At 32.7% G+C, this 25181-nt stretch overlaps 1 protein-coding gene across 1 annotated transcript; it reads left to right on the top strand.

Annotated features, from left to right (window-relative positions):
* The first annotated feature begins 1366 nt into the window (after positions 1–1366).
* Positions 1367–23561, top strand: LOC130630346 (protein sidekick-2-like). Its single transcript, XM_057443815.1, has 24 exons — positions 1367–1563; positions 1828–1909; positions 2826–3095; positions 6664–6933; positions 7414–7668; positions 8764–9027; positions 10370–10651; positions 11791–12000; positions 12102–12197; positions 12640–12852; positions 12950–13045; positions 13284–13387; positions 16014–16194; positions 16462–16674; positions 16772–16867; positions 17109–17212; positions 19010–19190; positions 19272–19592; positions 19893–19919; positions 20014–20144; positions 20767–20828; positions 21306–21475; positions 21947–22096; positions 22254–23561. Exons 2-24 carry the CDS (start codon positions 1867–1869, stop codon positions 22520–22522), a joined length of 4008 nt encoding a protein of 1335 aa, XP_057299798.1. The 5' UTR covers positions 1367–1563; positions 1828–1866; the 3' UTR covers positions 22523–23561.
* The last annotated feature ends 1620 nt before the right edge of the window (positions 23562–25181 follow it).

Consider the following 25181-nt stretch of genomic DNA (forward strand, 5'->3'; position numbering starts at 1 on the left):
TACCTCTGTATTATATTAGAAATAAAGCAAAAATAACTTCTGTTCATTCCATCATTTTTGCATTGGGCATTATGGCCTTAATTTTTTAAAAAATGTATCGTGAAAAGGTACAAATTGTAAAATAATCAAATGGGTTATAAAACCACGGAAGTTAATTTCTTAATTTACAATTGTAAAGTTCACACCATTTCAGCATCACTGTATAAGAACGACTCAAGCATTAATTTAATGGATTTCCACCAGACTGAAGAAATCTAGTTAAACAAAGGTGGAAACCCAATTTCAATGTTATAATAAAAAATAATCTATAAATAAGGAATTTACGTTACATGTTCCTGTTTTTACAAACTTTTTCCCGGTCGGATTGTCCTGTGGTACAATTTTCGGTTGAGAGAAAACACACACGTTTCACGGTCAAACTCTCACAAAACAAACTTTGATTAAACAAGAACTACAAGTATCTGAATTAAAGTAAAGCTAAACTAGCAAAAACTCACTTTATACTTCACAATATGACAGGTTTGAAGTTAGAAAACAAAGAATCTGTGAAAAATTCAGCCCCTACTTATGAAGAGGTGACTGGGTGAACTGTGTGTTTTCCCTAAAATCATATTGAGTACATTGAAATAATACGGACATGTAGCTGGTTTAAAAGTATCACTTGACAATTCACGCCCCAGAAAATGCCTGAGCAAGCGTAAAAAAGAAGATGTAAACCAAAACTTGTTTATAGCTATATACATTTTAAAAATATCGCAATATATACACATGTATGGTTCCATTACTTCAAAATTTAGCTAAATAAATCAGCAATATTCTCTAGTGTTATTTTAACTTCACATTATATTTCCAAATGTAAGAAGAGACAATTAATACATGTTGCAACATTATTCCTCTTGTGTATAAACAAATTGTCCGCTGAAGGATTACCTAATATATTTTGTCAAAAATCCAGTGAAATGCACATTGCGCATGGATATCAAAGGGATGTAGAAACAATAGAAATTTAAATAGAATTTTAATGTGCACTAAGATGAGTTCAATCTCCATCTTTATATCTACCTCTATTATTAAAACAAGGTTTTGTAAACATTTTTGGTACAGAGAATGTAACACACTTCATTATATACACTTCAGAATATAAAACAACTTTCATTAGACAAGTAATAAAAGAAACAAAAAAAATAAATGAAAAGATGCATCTGAAGATATTATTAAACTACATTGCAGCTTTAAAATATAATCTATTATATATCTATTAATCTTTTTAAAAAATAAAAAAGGATCTGTTTAAATCCATAATAAAAACAATAAATATGAATTTAAAGGAAATGACTTTTAATTTAGCTTTCAGTTCTCTTGCTCTTTTTACCCGTTCTAATAAAGTTGATTTTAGATTAAATATTCGTGTGGCTTAAATGTATACTAGTTAACAAGTTGTAGTAGCAGTGACAAAACTAATATGAGATGACAAAAATGCTGTATACTTCGACTTTCTTGTTTCTTTCTTCACAACAATAGGGACTGGGTCAGAATAATAAACAAATTATTTCTCTGTTACAGGTTGGTATTCTGTAGCTGTGACATAATTTTTTCTAAAATGATTAGCTGTGTCAACTAATCGTTTCGGAAGCTTTGTTGTTAAAAGGCATTTTTAAGGTCTAGGTAATGTTTAATGACAAAGAAAGGCGTCTACTTCGACTTTATCGTTGTGTTTTAGCTGACCAAAACACTGTTTAAATTGGCAATGACTTTGAAACAGCATTCATTCACATCCCTTGTTTGCAGTGCATTAATATCAGCTTTATTAATATATTTTGCTTATAGACATTGTTATCCGTTTAATGAGAAAAACCAACAGCAGAGATGAATTGGATTTTATTTTTTATGTTGGCGTACCGTGTACAAGGTTTGTTGATTGTGATTGTCGCGATTGTGTGTGTGTGTTTTTAATGTGTGTATTTTTAAGAAGAATTTTACACTTACCCTATTATTCAAAGCACTAGTATTTAGTCCCGCATAAAAAACAGCAAAATAGTGAGCGAAATTAACCATAAAATTCATTTTTCTTTTCGTCAAAACGTTTTGTTGTTAATTCCATTCAAGCGGGAATAAATAAATCCAATATGTTTTTTATATAGCATTAGACGTGCTTAAGGGAATAATAAAAATTAATTACCCGTGACTTTGTGTAATAAAGTTTACAATATTACACATAGGTTTTTATGAGAACAATAAAATAAATTAACAGTGACTTTTTTAAAACAAAAATTTTAAATCAATTTGAAAAGCACACAGTGTTATTGACGTTGCGCCGTAACGTCAGAAAATTTAACATATTAGACATGCATTTTTCGGTTACTTCAAAGAATATTTCGATATAGGAAAATAAACATATCCACTTTGCCTGTTACAGACACACGTAACTGGCGTATTATTATATAGATATCGCAGAAGCAGATGCATTGTCTATTTGTTATATGCTTGCTTGAAAAGACACATCTATTTAAGATCCCAGATGAATAATTTGACAATACATCAATTTCAAAAAAAGCCTAAATGATATTACGCCCATGGGCATGAGCTATTTAAACTATTTCAAACAGAAGAAACCATAATCGCTTTTTGAATAAAAACCCTTGTATATATTAGGAGAAATCAAAAAAAGTAAAAGAACATTTGGAAAAGAGATTGACAGAACTTTTGTTTAATCCAATATTTATTAATTCTAATTTAAGCAATACAACTAGTTCCATCCATGTCATAAAAAGGGATAAAAGTGTTTGCTATACAAGTGTACAATTTTTGCTTATACTCAAATTTAGGAGCAATACCAAAACCTACAGTTGAAATTTTAAAAGGCTCCACGACGCTAGATACAGGATCAGTACTGCAGCTCAACTGTAGCATCGACACAGATGTTCGTAATGTCACGTTTGAATGGTTAAGAGATGGCAGAATCATTTTGGGATCATTTCAATCATTGAATATCACAAACATTACAAAAGATCATGCAGGTATATATTTCTGCACTGCAGAAGATAGTACTGGTTTCAAGCAGAGGTCATCAAATCAATACAACATAATTGTCAATTGTAAGTATAACGTTTTAGAACATTCTAGTAGTATTAAGGAAACACTATCACATACCGCTATGTCTATTAAGGTATTAGTAGGAATTATATCTAAAAAATTTGTAAATTAAAGTACAACCCTGGACATATTTGTGGGGAAAGCGGTTTGTTGGTTAAACAGGTAAAACATTTCACCTAAATCATAATTACAAGCTTGGTTGCTCTAAATTTATTTACCATGTGCACAGCCTTTAATCACAACATTTTGCTAGAAAAAATCACATTTTTTTCATTAGCTGGTCAAAAGTATTATCAGTCCACTTTATACGAATCCTATATTCTGGAACCCAGGAAGTACAGCTAACACAAAAATTTACATTGCTTTATTTACATTGATTTTAAAGCACTTTAAATTTTTAAGTCAAAATGTTTTATGTACTCAGGAAGCCTGTTTATATATCCATTGCCACTCCGCAACTTACACAGACGGAATAAACATATTAAGATGATTAAAGCTTACTTTAAAGACAAATTTAATTTTCCAGTAAAATGAGTTTGTTTAACTTCATTATTTCTCAAATTAACTGTCAAATGGGCTAATTATGAACTTTCAGTAAAATAAATAGAAAATGGCATTTTTTTATATCCATTGGGCTTATTAAAGTTGTTGGTTTACATTCTTTACCGGTGTTCAGCTAGCTAAAGTTGATTTGAACTTTATATTTTAGCTACACTAGCCTTGGTTACCACTTCTAGGTGGAGCTAACCAATTTTGTTGACATTACACTTTATTCATTGTTATTGGATATCTTTTATTTTTTAAAACATCTGTAAATTACATCATGACTTGGCTATACTGAGCAGGTTGGTTTGCTGGTATTATGATGAATATTGGTTTTATTATACATTCAACAAAATTTAATAAGAGCAATGCAATTATCCAAGGTTAAAGCATGCTTATTCATAAGTACCCTTGAGCCTTGATTTTAAAAATATTATGACCTATAGGAAAGTTACAGTTGTAGCTATAGATAATTTTTGTTGTTTTTTAAATTCAAGAAAAGTACTGACAATAACTAGCTATATAATATCATTTCTATTAGTAATGCCAGATTGTTATCCTATGTCAGGTGTTATTTAACTACGGCTATTGTCAATTATTTGCACCTAACAGTAAAGTTCGAAAAATTTGTGTAAAAATAACTTCCCTATAGGGTGCTCTTGTTGGATAAATCTGATGCTTTTAACATAAAGAAAATTTGTATTGTACTTGAGTTTCCGAATTTAAATAACGCAGTAGCTAATAACTTAAATAAAACTATGTATTTTAATTAAATAGTAATAAATAGGCATTGTGATGGAAACTGATTCCTTTAAAAGATAAGAGAATTGTATATAAATAAACCAGGCATGATTTGTTTCAAGCCACATGTTGTTCCAATGCAATAACATATTTAGCCAGTTAAGCTGGGAACTCCCTAACAGATGGTTAATACTCGTTCGACTTTCTTTACAACTAATAAATTACTTAATTTTATTTTTCCGAGGATAACCCAGCCTAATCTTGCTGTGTCAGGTTAATTAATAAAAGAGAATAATAAAACTTTTGAGAACCTTGAATCTATTTTCCCGGAGAAGAGAGCTACACTACGCCTACTAAATATTGTTTCTAAATGTGTGCCCTGTGATAAGAACAGCAGCATATTAACTCAGCAACTCATTTCTTGCACCTGCAATAATAATATGTATCTGAACAGACAAACGGAAGCAACAAACAATTTGTGATTACTGAGTGAACTTGGTTGAGCCAAAATTACGCTTATTATAAATGTATACTAAATGGAAAGACAAAAGCATATTAGAAGGGAAGTGTGACAATTATAACGATAAATAGCTTGGCAGCACATTATACCTGTGTGCATAACTAGCTATAGCTAACATCCTACTTATAATATCTGGCTAAAATAAAAAGGTTTTAGAAAAATAATGACGTTTTAGTTTTAGATCTTACAATATAGAATGTAAACTTTTGGGAGTCGAGTAAGAAACAAGATATTTGTTGGCTATCAATCTAAACTAACCTCGTTAACATGCAATGTTTTGACTTTTTACCACCACAGCTGTTCATGAAAAGGCGATATTGGAAAAGGCTTCTTATCGTGTTTTTGATTTTTACGTCATCATTTGATGACGTTTTTAAAAAGTGTATCACAGGGTGGGGGTCTTATGATTTATGTATTTTATGATCGATATGAAAAACACGTGTAACATAATTAAAGGAAAAGGAGAATAAGGAAATTGAATCGCTTAAAGATAAATAGTTTCGTTTGTTTCTTCCTTTATTTTTTTGGAACATTTATACAGCATTTTTTTCAGTAATATAAAGGCTGTCATCAATAAAATAGCTGTTTAAATTAAATAAAATCAATAATATATGATACAGTGCAAAAACATTAAAAAGTAAAGCATTCCACGATACGAACGTTTAGAGAAGGAGAAAAATCATTGAAAGACACAAAGGCTACCACCATGTCAAACAATGAAATTAATGCGTGAAAGCAAAGGAGATAGAGAAAGAAAAACAACTATAAAGATGCCATTATGAAATGGTACACATTAAACATTAAAATGAAGCCTAAGGCCTTTTTTAGCAAATCAAAATCATTATCTTAGAACATTCGCTTTGCGATACCTTTCTTTGAGCTTTCAAACCCATCGAATTCCACATTTCTAAAAGCATCAATTAGTATGCAACCTTAACAAAAAACATCATGCAAAATCATTGTATTTAAACAAATTACTTTCTCCAGCCGGGCTGAAGTTCGCTCTTTAACATTGGTGTGGGATGGACAATTCAAAAATGCAATTTCTTTCAAAAAATAAATTCATGCAGTTTATATTTTTGTTGTACAATTTTTTTTCGGCGTTCTGCGTCAATTATTTCGTAATAGCTTTAAATGCTTAACATTGTCTTGCTCGGACTATTCCGCCTAGTGGAGAGGAGCCTTACAAATGCAAATTTTCTGCAATCTTGGTCAAAATATGTTGAGACAAGGCAACTAATTTCGAAGTTTGCCAACACAAGTGATTGCGTAGGCTATTTTTATGTTTTCCAAACTCTTATAATGCACTAATTGCTGCTGATGTTACCATGGTCATTTTTTTACGAATTTCCGGACTTCGTGGGTCCCGATGTGGCTTATTTCAATGTGCGTGCGTGCTAGAGAATGTGACTAACAGCTTTTCAACGCTGTCTGCTTGACTTAAGTGTGCGCAAAAGCAGAGAGTTTACAGCCTGCCGATTGCAGCACATTGACTGTTTCACACTTTTGTCCGTATTTGAAAAATGAGGGGAAAAACTGCCTTTGTCTCAATATTTTTGTCCAAGGTTGTAGAAACGATACTTTTGTTTTGTGTTATTAGACCCGTGTCAGCATCATCACCGCTAAAATAAATCACAGGGGTTAGCAAATTACCTGCCAGAAACAACACAGTACATATTCTATAATGAACAATTCAAGTTTGGTGTCAATCGTTAGCTCCAGTATAGTGGAAGATAACAGGTTAACTAACTATGCCTTCTTTTTAGATTTGGAAAATGCAACACTAGTCATTACACCATCAAACAATGTTAATGAAGGTGACAGTGTTACTTTTCATTGTTCTGTTAATTCAAATTTGAATTCCTTGGTTTATACAATGAAACGAAATAAAAGTATTTTCATTAAAAGCGCTTTACCTGTCCACAATATTACACATATTTTGAAAATTTATTCTGGATTATGGATATGCAACGTATTATCAAGAACAACTTCCCTTCCTCCAGTTACAAGTGAATCTATATTAATGACAGTGACAGGTAAATTTTACTTTTAAAATTATTACGCAAGGACACAAAAGAATATTTTATTTTTAGTTTTGCGATTCTGCGCAAATGGACAACAAAATTTGTCGGGCATTCCTTTAAAGTTACTGAATTTGTACCTCACAAAGAATAGATTCAATAGAAATTTACCATGATAGTATCTGATAGCATCTGTAGAAATTTCTTTTTTTCTTCTAACATCAATTTCTACTAATAAAAGTATAACCTAATTTTTACTTTAATACTACCAGAACGATTATGGAACATGAAATCAATTTCTTACGTTTAAGTATACTTGAATAGAAAAATGTACAAAAAAATATAAAAAAAATGTCAATAATTTTCAACAAAAGTAGCTATATTTAAAAAAGGTTTTATAAACAGCTTCAGTTGCTAGTACACCAATAATGGCAGCCGTGAGAATTACCGGGCAAATTTCTATGGATTTATTTTACCTATTTTGACTCTTTTTAGAATTGTTTCAAATACCAATCTTCCATGTCTCATCAAACAGTTTGAATTCTGGTGAATCACTGGTATTGACATGCAATGTCACTACATCTCTATCACCCGGAATTATCAAATACAGATTTCGCAGCTTGTTATTTTCTTCACCATTTCAGTCATCAGATACATACAACAAAACCGTACGAACCACAGACAAAAGTTTGTATTGGTGTGAAGCAAAACACAATTTTGTGAAGTGGTCACAAGGAATGTTTATTGAAGGTAAGTAACGCTAAATAAATGTGCACTAAATGTTTCCCACATAGTGGAAAACTAGCAAAAGAATTGCAAATACGTTGATCCATTTACTGGAGATCCCAACCAAATTTAAAAAAAAACAGAGTAAGACAACACTCAGTGACTAATTCACTTTCTCGCATTTCAGGTGTATATATAAACAAAAGCTACACTAGGCAAGTATACACGTCATTTTTTGTTAAGAAACACAATTTAAGGCAACATCAGGCTGATATAATAGGTACATTTCGAGTGCTAACTTGCAATATATTGAGAAAATCAGAAAAGTGAAATCATTGATTGAGAACTTTATTTACTTAGCGGAATAAGTTCCTGTGAAATTCCTAAAATTAGTTTTAAGCAGAAATAGTTGTGTATGACCTAGTTATAATCAAAGAATTGAACTTAATAACGCATAAATAAAAAGACCAGACACTCGATTCATCCTGGATTCGAATCAGGATAAATATGCATTTTACTATCTTTAATTCACCAATAATTCACCAACCAATTTCTCGTTGGACAGAAAGCTGATGTTGTTGGTGTCGATGGAATATTTATTAGAGGGACCTCATCATTTAGCTAGTTTTTTTCTATTATTTTTTACTAGTCGATAAGGTCCACATCGGCGGAAATACATTGGAAGAGAGAACCATAACTTGAGTTTTGATGACGTATACCAGGAACATTTTCTCGGAAATTTGTTTACATGTTGCCTTTATTGTGTAGAGAAAACGCTGATAAAGAAAATTTATAGGATCATGCGCTTTTGACAAACCGTTACGGACATATTGTGGTTTAAAAGATTTTTGATGACGCCATCAACCCGTACAACTCGAAATAGATTCGGGGACGCAGGTTTGCGAAACTTAGTTCCAGGTTGTCCCTAGTTACCTGTCACTAGTTAATTACGATGTTGACGTTACATTAGTGTTATTAGGTCGCGCCGTAACGCAGGCAGACAGACAGAAAGGCAGGCAGACAAACAGACAGACAGAAAGGCAGGCAGACAGTAGTGAAATTACTCCCCCTACTACCATTACACATCAAATTATTCCTTTTGTCTAAATGTTTATGTAGTTAAATGGAAGGTCAATATTGTGATCACACCAACAATTGAAGGAAATAATATGAGTATCACATGTAACGTGGAGGGTGAAGAAATAGCAGGGCACTTTAGTTGGAAAAGAAATGGTTTTCTCATTAATGGACAGACATCTAGTACGATTATAGTGGCGAATGTAAACCGTACTATGGTTGGAACTAGTTACAGTTGCATTGCTGGATCAGACCCCACACGAAGTAATGAAGCTGCTGCAATTGTATCATTTAGGGATTTTTATTGTAAGTACATTTTACATATGTTCTTCGGTATTTTTAAAACAGCTTGAAACAATTTGTGAAAGCGATTCCGCGAAAGGTACATTTTTTCTTGTTGTTGTTTCAGATCATGGCATGAGTGAAGGAGCCCATACCAGGTGTTTAAGTTCCATCATAAATATTAAGTCTATCTGGCAAGTTGCGACTAAATTGTTGGTACTTATGAGGAGCAAGCCCTGGCTTCCTTAAAAACCGTACTCTTACGCTTATGCTATGCGCTTATGTTGCTTTTCGATGCTTTAATTAGGCTTGTGACAATATAATAGAAATAACATCCATTTATATAATGCAACAATGTATTAATTCTTGAACCAAATTGCTATTCTTCAAATACTTTCATACTACCAGAAGGTTTCGTTGATATTGTCATAACAGCAGCACTACTAGCATTTCAATTCAGACAAAAATATAAAAATATTCGCACAACCTCTTCCTGCAAAAGTAAGCATTAAAATCTAATAAAATGTCAACAAAACGAAAAATATATATTTACGTCGTCAATAAAACAAAAATCAGTTGGATCCAAGTTTAAAGTTGCATAATATGGCTTGACAGTGTGCGTGCTGCAATGCGAAACCCTAAGTAAATTTTTAAAAAATGTTAAACTTTCGCAAGAATAAACTTTGTAACGATATCGCATTACATACGACAGCGTAATGTGTCGCTTTCTTAGAATTAGGCACTTTCAGATGTTTTAAAGGATTTTTTAAGGGTATTGGAAGATTAAGAACATAAGACCAAGTGGAATCCAAAAAGGGGTTATACGTTCTCCTACAATAAGTGATTTAAAACTTATGACTGTTTCTCTATGCTATATTGGAGGTGAATAAGAGAAAAGATAATTGCATTTATTACCGTCAATTTATGGTTCCAAAATGACTGCTTTTTAAAAGTAATTTCAAGACCTTTACAAATTTTTTAATATCTCCGTACTACATACCTACTTTTAGAAAAGAAATTACCATTTTGAGTCACAAACGTATATGGGTATTATAAAATTTTAGATTTCAAGTCTTAAAAATGTTTTACAATAAGTTTGGAAATAAGGACGTATTTCCTACCACTATTTTTTTTATGTTATGCTGCAACTATACTAACTTTGGTTCCATAAATATGTCTGAAAACATTAAACCTTCCTCTCATAAACCGCAAGTTGTTAATTATACTTTTGCCACAAACTTACTCTAGCCCTGCTTCTCTATCATTTTTATTTGCAGAGAATCTCAGCTGGGAACACGTGCGTATCTTACTTCAATCGTCTTACACCAATGAGATTACTATCATGTCTTTTTTTACCTTTATACAGACAAGCCTGACCCTCCAAGTTTACAAATCTTTTCAACATCACAAACTTCGATAAAAGTTGTGATAATTCCACCAACTGACACAGGAAACAAACCAATCATACACTACACAATGCATTTACAAGCTGGAAATGAAAGTTATACTTATACAAACATGACAAGCCTGATTTACAATATATGGAATTTGGAACCAGTGATGACATACCAATTGAGAGTAAAGGCCGTTAATGTTATTGGGGAAGGAGAATTTAGTGAATTTGTAAGCGTTGTAACTGGAGAATCACGTAAGTTTTTTTTCTGATAAGTTGTGTAGCACCAAATATCAACTGATAGCTAATTAAATCGGTTTACAGTAACCCCGCAGTGCTGATTGGCAAAAAAGTCTTGAGGACGGATTTTATACAGCACGGTCTAACTTTTAACGTTATAGCCATCATAATGGTAGCTATAAGTTTAAATAAGTAACATTACCAGAGAATAGCTACGTAAATGCTCACTCAAATATAGGGGCAGTAAATCCAAAATCTTGAATTGCTTCGTCAGAAAAACAGGCAATTCAATTCTTCTCCACAACGATATCCAATTCACCTTTCTCAATTACGTAGTCACAAAACTTTTAAAAGTTTAAATCATATCACATGGTTTCGAGTAAACAGCAAAAAAAAACATGTCGGACCCAATCAGTTTGAACAACAGTAATAAAACGTCTATTGCAAAATACCACAACACTTCACCTTAAAAAAAATGTTGACAATTTTAAATCCATATACGATGGCACACACATAAATATTCATCAGTACAATAAGCAATGTGTGATAAGCATTGTTTTAAAGACCTTTGAAAAGTTCTGTATATAGTTATTCGAATGTTTTGTTTTTTTCTTTGTATATACATGTATTTTAATAATTGAAACAACTAGTCGGTGGTCCGTGGAAAAATCCGTTATTATTTCCATACCGCATTGCATTCGTCTTGCTAATTGTGGTTTGTTTTGCATGACATACAGACGTATAAGACCATTATAACACGGAAGAACACCTCCCCCAAAAAAAAATTTTTAAAAACATGGTTTTTAACCTAACAAATAAAACAATCCTGGTTGCTGCAAACTCAAAAAAATAGATGTCGGCTTACAAATACAGTAAGTATAAACTGGTTTGTCTCTTCTGAGTAATATTACTGTTTTTTCTATTCATATTAAGACATAACCCAGGGGGGTATGTCTTAGTATGAATAGCAAAAACAGTTTATATCGTACTAGTATTATCACCCGTCCTATTGTTCTTCTCATTGAAATTAGTCATACAAGAAGAAAAACGAAACTTTAAAAATGCAGTAAGAAGTCATTGCTATAAAATGCGAAGAACACCTTCTTTATGTTGTTTTACTTTATGAAAATGATACCGTGATTTTGTCAATTTAGCTCCATCTGCGCCACTTCAATTTAGCCACACTATACTTCATCCGCAAAAAATCAGATTATCATGGTTAAAACCTGATCCATCAAATGGTGTTATAACAAATTACCGAATCTGCTACGTGCAAGATACTAACGATGGCGTCAAGGTTAAAAATTCAGTTAAGAATTGCACAGAAATTGGAAACGTCACCGCATTTACTTTAACTGGATTAGGTTAGCTGACATGTACTTTTGTATTATGTTACGTTGCTGAAACGTTTTTAGGAACTTTTCTGTCAAATGGTACTCTTGAATATCAATAACAATTACTTTAGGGTTTTACAATGGTTACAATGTGTCTGTCAGCGCGAGAAATTCCGCTGGCTATGGTTCTATTGCAACTCAAAATCAACTAGTTACGCGAGAAGGCGGTGTGTATGATTTTTTATTCTGTGTTACTTCTTAGCACATTTTTGAACTAAACATGCATTTCTATTGTGAGATACAAACACAATAAAACACAAGCACACAGAAAGATGGTTTTCTACGCGATCTTCGAGCTTATTTAATATACGGTCAGAATGAGAGACAAAATAAACTCAATTAGGATTAAATAAAGAAATGATATAATGATAGACTAAAAATAAGAACGCTTTTGACTACAATGACATAATAAGAAATCGTGATTACAAACATTCGCCAATCAAACAAGAGTTTTTTTCCAAAATATACCCGAAAAAGCCTGAACTGAGAATGATGTTGTTCCCAAACCTTTTTAGTCCCAAAATAATACACAACTTCAAATGTTAAAAAACTTTCAACAAAGAGTTCGCAGATAAATGGTCAAGTAGCTTCCCTTTGTTTTCGATTTAGCTCCAACTGCTCCACTCAAATTTAGTCATGACACTATATTTCATCCACAAGAAATCAGATTATCATGGTTAAAACCTGATCCATCAAATGGTGTTATAACAAATTACCGACTTTGCTACGTGCAAGATACTAGCGATGGTGTCAAGGTTAAAAATTCAGTTACGAATTGCACAGAAATCGGAAACGGCAACGCATTTACTTTAACTGGATTAGGTTAGCTGACATGTACTTTTGTATTATGTTACCTTGATCTTTTTTAGGAACTTTTCTGTCGAATGGTACTCTTTAAAATCAATACTAATTATTCTAGGGTTTTACAATGGTTACAATGTGTCTGTCAGCGCGAGAAATTCCGCTGGTTACGGTTCCGTTGCAATTCTGAATCAACTAGTTACACAAGAAGGCGGTTTGTATTATCGGGACATGATACCCGTTTAACGTATAGCAATTTTCTTAAACACCATATCAATTGATGCTAACACACACACACGCTTTAGTCAATACTTTGGCCATTATTTTGTGTTGTACAATAATTTATTGTCTTTTGGTTTTTAATTTTTCCTTACTCTCCAGTTCAATGTGCTTATTTCCATCAAGTTTCTTAACATATCAAAATCTGATATGTATCGTCTACTGTATTTTAGCGCCTACTCCAGTGCAAGATATATCATTAATTTCTGGAGAAACCCTCATCAAAGTCCTATGGAAAAAGCCAAAACATATATATGGCAAATTACAAGGCTATACAGTAGGTCACTTCAAATTTTACGAGTCACAATGTTAGGAAAAATCTTATTATCGATAACTTCTCTGAACGAATTAAAAAAACTAATTTGAACCGAGCTGATATAATAAACAGATAATCAGCAGGATTTGATAGAGAATCCAGCATTATTCAGTTGCGCTTGTGATAATAGTTTAATCCATGTCCAATTATAGTCATTTACTCCCGATAGTGACATTAATGCCTTGCGCTTTGTATCAAGCATAAATGACACTATTCTGCAGTAAATTAACTTCCGCGGACCTTAAATGAAAATAACACTTCTAGTACAGGTATTGATGTGTCCCAAATCCAATGGAGCGCTTACAGCGTTGATCTTTCCTACATTAAACGTTGGCTGTTCAGTGCAGGTATACCGCTACGGCATTTCAGGTGGAGTGCTTTGATACAGGTACACGGTATGTCGTGAATGCAATGAAGCGCTGACAATGTTTCCTTGGTAACCTATTTTTTAACAAATAAATTCCTTTCAATTTTAGTCGAAATAGATACACGTGTTACTTCTTAGCATATCTCTGAGCTAAACCTATTGTTACTGTGTCATATCGAAAACAGCCAGATTTTCTATTTTGCGGTATATAAGTTCCCGTGAAGTTAAAAAATTAATCAAGACTCCAGTATGGGGGCTTAGTATAGGCGTCATCATGTCACAAAGCTGTGTGGAGTGCATACAACAGTACCCCCTATTACACGTAATACCCTTTTTTGAAAAAACTGTATTGCAACGTCAGCTAACCGCAAGCTTAGGTGAAGTACAGGGAGAGGGGAGGGGGCACAAAATTCCTGCAGCCAAATTTACATAGGTTACTCCCGAACTACACATTGTCACATTTTGTGACGTAATGGAAGAGAAAGGGTAATTGATTTTTTAGGTATTAATGAAAAATGTGGTAGTTTGAGGTACGCTGTTTTAAATGTACAAAATTATGTTTATGTACAAAAATAAATTATACAAAAATTGTAATTATCACTAGGAATTAGGAGAAAATGAAGTTTGAAAAGTAAAGTAATAATTGGGTTTTACATTTCCATTCCATGAATTGACTTGTAATTTGGGTTTAATGGCATCATCGCCAAAGGATGATTGATTTTGTAGGTAATTTTGATAAATGACACGCCTGGTCCTAATTTAACCCTGCAAGTCTCATCCCATTTAAGTATTCATTAACTGAATAATTTTATATCAAAATGTTAGCATAGAACGATATACCAAAAAAAAAAAATATTTCTCACTGTTCACAAATGTTTTTAAACGGTTTATCCTTCAGCCTGCCGTTACACAATTAACTGTGGGTGAAAAAACGATTTGTTGTCTTATTATGTCAATAAGCTGTAGACATTCGCAAAAGCTTATTTTACAGGGAAAGTTGTATTTACTAAACTGTACTTATCATATGAATCGTAGAGTAATAATTTTGATAAGATAAAGACTCTTATACCAAACTCATTAAGGACATTATAGCAATAGAATAATAAATAGAGCTAGCTAGCCACTTAACTGGCTTTATGATGCTCCCTCAAAATCTAAGATTTATCTATGGCTGGAAACCGTGACAATATATTTATCTTAAAAAACAAATACAAAGGTTTTAGAAAACTGAAAGTTCATTAAAAAAGTACAAGCCTCTTTTAAAATGGCCATTATTACGTTATCGTCCAACGAATATTCTGCCATCGCCAGAACTTTAGGTCGTACTCATCAAACAAATTGATCACAAAGCGTACTGGTTCATATTTAACATGACGTAGTCGAATTGTACTTACTTTATTAAAATCATAACCATATCTACTCTCTTAATAATTAAATGAAATAAAAGCCAGAAGTCTTAAAAAGACAATCTTGGGCAAAAAATGTATGGACTTTTCCGTTTCCAAATAATGCATCGTTGTAAATACCCCATCATAATTTTTGCGACACTTTTTAACTTCTACGGAAACTTGCTAGGCAAGATAAAAAATGACGGTTGACGCGGTAACGACAGCCTGAGTTTTCTTTTTTAAAAAATAACTTCGATTAATCGAAGTTATTTTTCAAAAAGCACATTACGGCAAAACGGATGCATCGCTGTAAGCATTCAACACATATATGGGACATGATTCACCTATATAAAGTGCTAATCCTGGCGTGCTCACAGTGATGGTGTAACAACAGGTTGTAGCTGAAGATGCTGGAAAGTTCCTTTTTGAAAAATAACTGCGTGAATGTTCTGCCGAAGATGTGACGTGATGCATATGTATTAAAAGGACTTAACCTGGATTTCTTATCGCACAACCTGGCATTCAACACCAGGTCTCTGTATCGATGTGAACGCTTCAATGGATCTGCGACAAGCTGTATACACGTAGTAAAGCGTTTAACCTGGATGTAAGACACGGTTTACTGCACTTAATCGCTCAACGTGGCGTTCAATGCCCAATCACCCTGCTAGTATGTATATAATTTCTACTAAATATAAGAATAATTTTCATAAAAAAAGATATACTTTAACTAAATATTGCTACATATGGGCGACCATAGATACGAATAATCTAATATTCTTTGTTTGTTGTTTTGCATTACAGATGTGTAATACCATTAATTATTCTATAGGTTAGGTACCACTTGTCATCAGGAAATGCGTCAGGTGGACTCGTGAAATGCAGCAACGTAACGGAATTGACATGTTTGATCGACAATTTATTACCAAATAAAGAATACGTAGTCATTGTCACTGCTATGAATTCGCTATTTTCTACAAACTCGATAAGGAGCACCAGAACACGCAGTGCAGGTACTTAAAATGTATTTAGAGAATAAGGCGTTCAAAATTAAATAATTCACCTATTTAAAAACACATATTTTATATATCTAGTGCAGACAAATGACAAGAACATTTTCGTGATCGCTTAAAATATACGCAAAAAAGTCTAAACTAGGAGTAGTGAAAATGTTTTTGTTCTCAAGTGTTCAGTCCCAAAATAATGCACAACTTTAACATCTGAAAAACTTTCAACAAACAGATAAACGGTCAAGTAGCTTCCCTTTGTTTTCGATTTAGCTCCAACTGCTCCACTCAAATTTGGTCTTGACACTATATTTCATCCACAAGAAATCGAATTATCATGGTTAAAACCTGATCCATCAAATGGTGTTATAACAAATTACCGAATCTGCTACGTGCAAGATACTAACGATGGCGTCAAGGTTAAAAATTCAGTTACGAATTGCACAGAAATTGGAAACGTCACCGCATTTACTTTAACTGGATTAGGTTAGCTGACATGTACTTTTGTATTATGTTACCTTGATCTTTTTTAGGAGCTTTTCTGTCGAATGGTTCTCTTTAAAATCAATACTAATTATTCTAGGATTTTACAATGGTTACAATGTGTCTGTCAGCGCGAGAAATTCCGCTGGTTACGGTTCTGTTGCAATTCTGAATCAACTAGTTACACAAGAAGGCGGTTTGTATCATCGGGACATGATACCCGTTTAACGTATAACAATTTTCTTAAACACCATATCAATTTATGCTAACACACACACACACGCTTTAGTCAATACTTTGGCCATTTTTGTGTGTTGGACAATAATTTATTGTAATTTGGTTTTTAATTTTTTCATTTCTCTCCAGTTCAATGTGCTTATTTCCATCAAGTTTCTTAACAAATCAAAATCTGATATGTATCGTCTACTGTGTTTTAGCGCCTACTCCAGTGCAAGATATATCATTAATTTCTGGAGAAACCCTCATCAAAGTCCTATGGAAAAAGCCAAAACATATATATGGCAAATTACAAGGCTATACAGTAGGTCACTTCAAATTTTACGAGTCACAATGTTAGGAAAAATCTTATTATCGATAACTTCTCTGAACGAAATAAAATAACTAATTTAAACCAAGCTGATATAATAAACAGATAATCAGCAGGATTTGATAGAGAATCCAGCATTATTCAGTTGCGCTTGTGATAATAGTTTAATCCATGCCCAATTATAGTCATTTACGCCCGATAGTGACATTAATGCCTTGCGTTTTGTATCAAGCATAAATGACACTATTCTGCAGTAAATTAACTTCCGCGGACCTTAAATGACAATAACGCTTCTAGTACAGGTATTGATGTGTCCCAAATCCAATGGAGCGCTTACAGCGTTGATCTTTCCTACATTAAACGTTGGTTGTTCAGTGCAGGTATACCGCTACGGCATTCCAGGTGGAGTGCTTTGATACAGGTACACGGTATGTCGTGAATGCAATGAAACGCTGACAATGTTTCCATGGTAATCTATTTTTTAACAAATAAATTCCTTTCAATTTTAGCCGAAATAGATACACATGTTACTTCCTAGCATATCTCCGAGCTAAGCCTATTGTTGCTCTGTCATATAGAAAACAGCCAGATTTTTTATTTTGCGGTATATAAGTTCCCGTGAAGTTAAAAAATTAATCAAGACTCCAGTATGGGGGCTTAGTATAGGCGAAATCATGTCACAAAACTGTGTGGAGTTCATACAACAGTACCACCTATTACGCGTAATACCCTTTTTTGAAAAAACTGTATTGCAACGTCAACAAACCGCGAGCTGAGGTGAAGCACAGGAAGAGGGGAGGGTGCACAAAATGCCTGCAGCCAAATTTACATAGGTTACTCCTGAACTACACATTGTCACATTTTGTGACGTAATGGAAGAGAAAGGGTAATTGATTTTTTAGGTATTAATGAAAAATGTCGTAGTTTGAGGTACGCTGTTTTAAATGTACAAAATTATGTTTATGTACAAAAATAAATTATACAAAAATTGTAATTATCACTAGATATTAGGAGAAAATGAAGTTTGAAAAGTAAAATAATAATTGGGTTTTACATTTCCATTTCCATGAATTGACTTGTAATTTGGGTTTAATGGCGTCATCGCCAAAGGACGATTGATTGTGTAGGTAATTTTGGCAAATGACACACCTGGTCCTAATTTAACCCTGCAAGTCTCATCCCTGTTAAGTATTCATTAACTGAATAATTTTAGATCAAAATGTTAGCATAGAACGATATACCAAAAAAAAAAAATATTTTACCCCCTGTTCACTTCTACGAAAACTTGCTAGGCAAGATAAAAAATGACGGTTAACGCGGTAACGACAGCCTGTGTTTTCTTTTTTAAAAAATAACTTCGATTAATCGAAGTTGTTTCTGAAAAAGCACATTACGGCAAAACGGATGCATCGCTGTAAGCATTCAACACATATATGGGACATGATTCACCTATAAAAAGTGCTAATTCTGCCGCGCTCACAGTGATGGTGTAACAACAGGTTGTAGCTGAAGATGCTGGAAAGTTCCTTTTTGAAAAATAACCGCGTGAATGTTCTGCCGAAGATGTGACGTGATGCATACCTGTATTAAAAGGACTTAACCTGGCGTTCAATGCCGCGTCACCCTGCTAGTATATATATATAATTTCTGCTAAATATAACAATAATTTTAATAAAAAATATATTTTAACTGAATATTACTGCATATTGGCGGCCATAGATACGAAATATCTAAAATTCTTTGCTTGATGATTCGCATTACAGATGTGTAATACAATTAATTATTCTATAGGTCACGTTCCGCTTGTCATCAGGGAATGCGTCAAGTGGACTCATGAAATGCATCAAGGTAACAGAATTGACATGTTTGATCGATAATTTATTACCAAATAAAGAATATGTAGTCATTGTTACTGCTATGAATTCGCTATTTTCTACAAACTCGACAAGGAGAACCAGAACACGCAGTGCAGGTAATTGAAATGTATTTAGAGAATAAAACGTTAAAAATTAAATAGTTTACCTATTTAAAAACACACATTTTATATATCTAGTTCAGACGAATTACAAGAACATTTTCGTGATCCCTGGAAACTCTGTTACATTGAAATGGTCTATTGCTTCTGACTATTCAATTGAAATATTAAGTTGTACAAAAGGTGTAAGGAAAATTGCAGACGGTAAAAAGGGCCTGATCGCAGTTCATAACAACTTGAACGACAATCGATACACTGCCTCTGCTGATGGGAAAACATATCAAGTTTCGATACAAGACCTGACCGCATCAGATAGCGGGGTATACAAATGTCGCTTTATATTAAAGAAAAGTAACGTAGTGCGTGAAGTAATGGATAAAATACAAGTTACAGTTGACGGTAAATAAACTTTAACTCGTTCTTGTTTTCGTATAGATAAACAAACTGTTTTGATTTTCAAAATTATTAGCTCTTATTTTCTGTCTAGAATGTTTAGAAATTGAATCTATTGTACTTTTGAACTTTAAACAAACATTTCTATTTATAAATAAGAATGCCAAAAAAGTTATTTCGGCAATCTTTGTAGCATTTATAATATAGAGGAAGAAATCGTTACACTTACAATATAACATAATTAAATAAACCAACCTAACCGGGTGACACGCAGATTGTTTTGACATTATCAACTCTATATTGTAGATTTCGTTGATGGATATCAAGTACTTGGTAGGTAAATCTACCCTCTATGATTTTAAGCGTTCAGATAAAGTCCAGCTTAGTGTATTGTATTTATAACAACATTACTATGGTGATTTTTCAGGTAGTCAAACTTTATTGATTGGCATGACGATATACGAGTTGACAGCAAATATTAGCGGTGTGATGATAAAGATTGAAGACATTAATAAGAGTTTACTTCTACACACATTCATAATTGAATTTAAAAATTATGTAAGTTAATATTCCATCCTGGCAGGTTTTTTAAGCAACTTTCATGTCCCTGTTACATCTTAAAAATCAAAAGATACTAGCCCAACGCTGGATGTAGAACTACAGAATGAATGCATTCCTACCATTTTGGTTTGTTGTTTCATTTTCTATAAAATAATTTTTCTCACACATTAATCAAGTGGTTAAAAGAATATATATAAATATATATATATATAAGACGTTTAACCATAGTGGTCATATTCTTATTATTGAGCATCTCCACGTCCATTCAATAACCCGTTATAAAGCATTAACAATATTACTTCTCAGCAAATAATCAATATTTCTCATTCGACAAAAAGAGGGGCTGCAAACTGATGAAAAGCTGCCATGCCAAAAAGTTAAATGGCGGTTATTACTCTGGCTTACAAGCAGGCAGGCAGACAGAATTCTTAAAATCTCAACAAGACGTAAAAGGTAGCAAAGATAGGCTCCTGGAAACAACTAATCATACATTAGAAAAATATAAGCAAAGTATTTTTTTGGTAGCTTACAAATCATAATAACTTTACAATCCTTGCATTTCGATCAAGTAAACGAAATATACAGGAATAAAAATACTTTCTCCACGCATCTCGTTTAGCTTGAAGTAATATTTCTGTCTGTGTTTTATGCGAATGTATCGGTGAAGATAATTCAACCGCTGTAAGTCAAATTTACGTATTTTTACATCAACATTTAATGTATACAAGGCAATGTCTATTTATTTACAAGCAAGTAAGGTAAGACGTATATTACATCAACGGCGACTATTGGTATAATATTTAGATAAGATTGTAATGTATGTAATAAACTGTTTCTTTATGTTTATCCCTAATAAATAAATCAATATATATATACATTTGGATGCAAGAAAGTTGAATATGTATGAGACGAATATTTTTTATTCTATGAATGCTTAACCTTAATCTACTAAAACGGGCAATAAAAATAGGTTTAACAATTCTCCAAATTCAATCATATTTATACAAGTTTTCTTCGTTAGCTAATTTTTTTATGCCCGTATGTATTTTCAAATGCACAGAAATACTTGCCACTACAAGCGAGTTTGTTTGCAATTATATTCTGCATCACAGTCTCAATATCTACCTGCTTAATTCAATAAGCATTTTTCTATTTCAGAAAAACTACGAAAGTGAATTTTACACTTTCGTACCAAAGGAGCTTATTAATTAGTGGTGATGAAATAAAAGCTGCGTTTCGGACGTCTGTTGGCAAATATAACAACGAAATATCTTTCCCTCAAAACATATTTTATGCCAAAATACAGGCCGACTCCGCTACATTTAAGGGTATGTATGAAACATCAAAATCTTTTTTCTCTATTTATTCCAAGACCTCTTTTTATTGGACTTGTCCGAATAACTCTTCCCAAGAAAAACTAAAAAAGTATTAGAAAAGGATAATTCAAGTTATCAAGTAATCGAATAAAGCGACTGAATTAGATCTGCTTCCACTGAGAAACTCATTGCAATACCGGAGCCAATAAACAGCCACTTAACAAACCCATTTTTTCTACAACTTTGATTACATTCTCGATGATTTTTTGAAGTAACTATTGTATACATGGCAAACTTTCGCATATCCAGCTAGATTTCCGCCGAGGGTGGTTCAACTTCCACCTCGTGTACAACAGGTACTGTTGAGAAAGACCCACCCTTAACTTCGACCACCACCCTGAAATTTTCTGGCATGTTTAACATTTTTTTTTTACAAATATAAGCTAATTCAAAGGGTAAATTATTAAAGGGTGATTATTTTAGAAACAAACATTTGTTCACAACGCGAGCTCAAAAAATGTAGCGAGAATGCTGATTGTAAAAACATACCGAAGTGGTATTCACACGCTTGCAAATGTAAAGAAGGTTTTAAAGGAAATGGTAGCACTTGCTCGAAGAAAACACCTGCTCAAGGTTTGTAAACAAAATTAAAGGCAAAGTAACGCAAATAAACTTCTGTGGTTTTTTCCAAACCAAAATCAAAATTGTTCGGAAAAGGAAAATATATGTAAATTACATTTTGTAAAGCCTTTTTTTTTAAAGCAATTAATTCCAGGAACTAATCTTGTAGGGTTGTCTAAAGGAGTAATCATTGGTAGCACTGCTGGAGGACTGGCTTTCATGATTCTTATTGTCGCTATTTGTTACGTGGTGTGTAAACGCTCTAAGAAAATCAAAGAAAAACGCCAAGAAAAAGAAACTGTTGAAAATGAACCATATTATTCTGACATAAATGACACACCGGTTATAGCCGATCAAGAATATGTTGAAATGAAATCAAATTATACAGAAGTGAAACCTACGCTTGAATCATGCTACACTACGTTATCAAGAACATAGTCATTTTGGTCTTTGCGATTGCTTAGTAGGACAGCATTTACCGCAGTACAATTATTTGCGTTAACATTCTTCTAGCACAGTGTAATTTAAATTCAAAATTCCGTTTTTGTTGTATTCTAATAAATTTTTGTATATGTTTTCATTGGCAGCGCCACATCAAAAAGTTAAAATTTTACCGTTCTCTTTCAAATATTATGTTGCACTGATACATTCTGGTCGTTCACCGTCCAAAGCAAACACATATATATAAAATATTATTAATTGTTGGAAATTATTTTATAGAGATTAAATGTTGTAGATTTGGCAAAATTCTGATGCACAAAATTAAATAAAATTTTTTAGGATATTGAACTCTCATAAATTACAAAAAAGTAAAGTGTTTCTTTAATAGCTAATACCTGTAATTTGCGCATAATAAATACGCATTGTATTTGTAATGTGTTTAGATTGGATGTTCATTATTTCAATTACTTTTATGGTGTAAAACAATAAAACCTGTTAGAATCAAAGACTTATATGTTTAAAGTACGTCTACGCTAGTCAAAAATACTTTTGCTATTTGCTCAAATGATTTAAACGTATTATTTTCATATACAATTTCTTTGGTCAAAGATTTATACCATAATAGACGTCGGGAACTTTGCTTTGCTGGAACTTTGGTTTTATTGTACTTTAAATTTTTTAAATTGTATTTTCAATGTATTTTAGTGTTTTAGATCGTAAAGTATTATAAATTGTTCCTGACAACAAAGTTTGATTAGGGTAAAACTTCTTGTTATTTCTAAACCACGATTCGCCATAAACAAAACTACGTACTCCACTTCATTTTTAAAAACACTAAACAGTGTGATCAGACAAGAAGTTTTAAAAGTGTTAAAATACCGTCACCATAGAAACGTACCAATTGATCAGTATTGGTATGTCTTACTTTCAAATCTTGTAGCTGTCGGCCAAATTTAATCAGTCTAAATACCAGCAATAAATAAGGATTATTGTGCTGATGCTTCCTCTTAAAAATCTGAGTTTGTAGACAGAATCTTAAGATGATACGTGGGTATAAAAAGTAATAATTATAACATGTAAAAATATGTAAAGAGAGAGAGATAAAGATTACAAAGTGCAAGCTCATTAACAACTTGACCGGTTAAGTTTTATTTAAGAGGAGCAATCTAGAGGTTCTTCACCTCGAAAGAATATGTACACATATGAAAAAGCATTGCACTAATAAACAAAGAGTAATACAAGACTTCTGTACAAAGTACAAAAGTTTTGACCCATATTTCTGAGCCAGGGTATTTATAATGTCCAACTATAACACAAATAAAAATCTTTTAGAAGACTTAAAAGACGAAAAAAAGAGACCTACCATCTCAACGCATAAAAGATTTCAAAATTGCCGTCGTTACGTTTTATATTATTTCGTCAGCATATCGGAGCCGCGAAAACACTAATGCTGATAACTAACTTATAAAAAAGTACTCAGCAGTCACAATGTTTCTTATTTCATGTTTCTCACCTGTTCATGAGAGTTGAGCTGTGATTTATAGCCATATTTTAGATCCACTTAAGCCCCTTAGGCTTAAGTGGATAAATTCACAAGAGATCTACAAAAAAAAATTTTTTAAAACGAAAGGTCATTTTTTAATCAAGTTTAATCAAATCAAGTTTTAAGCTAAGATCTTGTGAAATTAAGTGAAATTAATAAATTAAGACGCGTTGTGAAAAAATTATTTGACTTCATCATTTGATGATAAAAAAACAACAGAATAATGTACTCTGCAATGTCTGCCATACCTTTAAATAATGAAATTAAATATTGAATATGTATCCCTTTCCGGGAAAATACCTGAGAAGCCTTAATACAATAAAAAAGTACATTCATCATTCTTAAAGCTTTTCTTTGCAATATTCTTGTACTTTTTTTCAAATTATGCTTTATAGTAAAGAGTTGGCCAACTTCCAATTTAGGTTGTTTCACACAATATAATCACAGGTTGTGAAGGAGAATTGTAAATGGTGTATCACTAATAGACAATTTTGTAGAAGCAATTGTAAAGGTATATTGCATATAAGATTTTTGCGTAGATTAAATTCAGGAATAGAATATTCGCACCAGATCCCCAGCAGAATTAAATTTCACCAATCTTTATATTTACACATTAATAGGTGTTTGTTTCAGTTCAGCCAAAATCTATTATCTTTCCGATTATCCCTGTAAAGGGGAGAATATAAAAGTTCTCTACCGGCTTCTTATTCTTTGGAGAGAAATCTCCACTTGTTTTCATTAAACGTTTCACTAAATGTTCCGATTAGTTATATCTGCATTCCGATGAAGTTATTCCTATTCTAATTCATTAGCTTTAGTATTGTTGCACAGGCTTTTAATTGCATTGCTGGGACGTTCCATTGCATTATTGGAACTCGAATAATACTCTAAGTCGTTCCTAATGTCTGGTTTGTGTAAATTAGACTAGACAAACAAACATTCATCAGCAAAAATTCGCAGACCACCGCACAGATAAAATTTTCCTGCTGCTTACTAGTACACTCTTTATTTGTCTCCATTGAACGTTTGTATCTCACGTCTTCTTTGTCTTGGAACCAAGCCTATTCATGGACCACCGAGTTCGCATTGGTCTATTAACTTTCGTCAATATTT

This window comes from Hydractinia symbiolongicarpus, chromosome 2, assembly GCF_029227915.1.
Source record: "Hydractinia symbiolongicarpus strain clone_291-10 chromosome 2, HSymV2.1, whole genome shotgun sequence".
NCBI classification, from domain to species: Eukaryota; Metazoa; Cnidaria; class Hydrozoa; order Anthoathecata; family Hydractiniidae; genus Hydractinia; species Hydractinia symbiolongicarpus.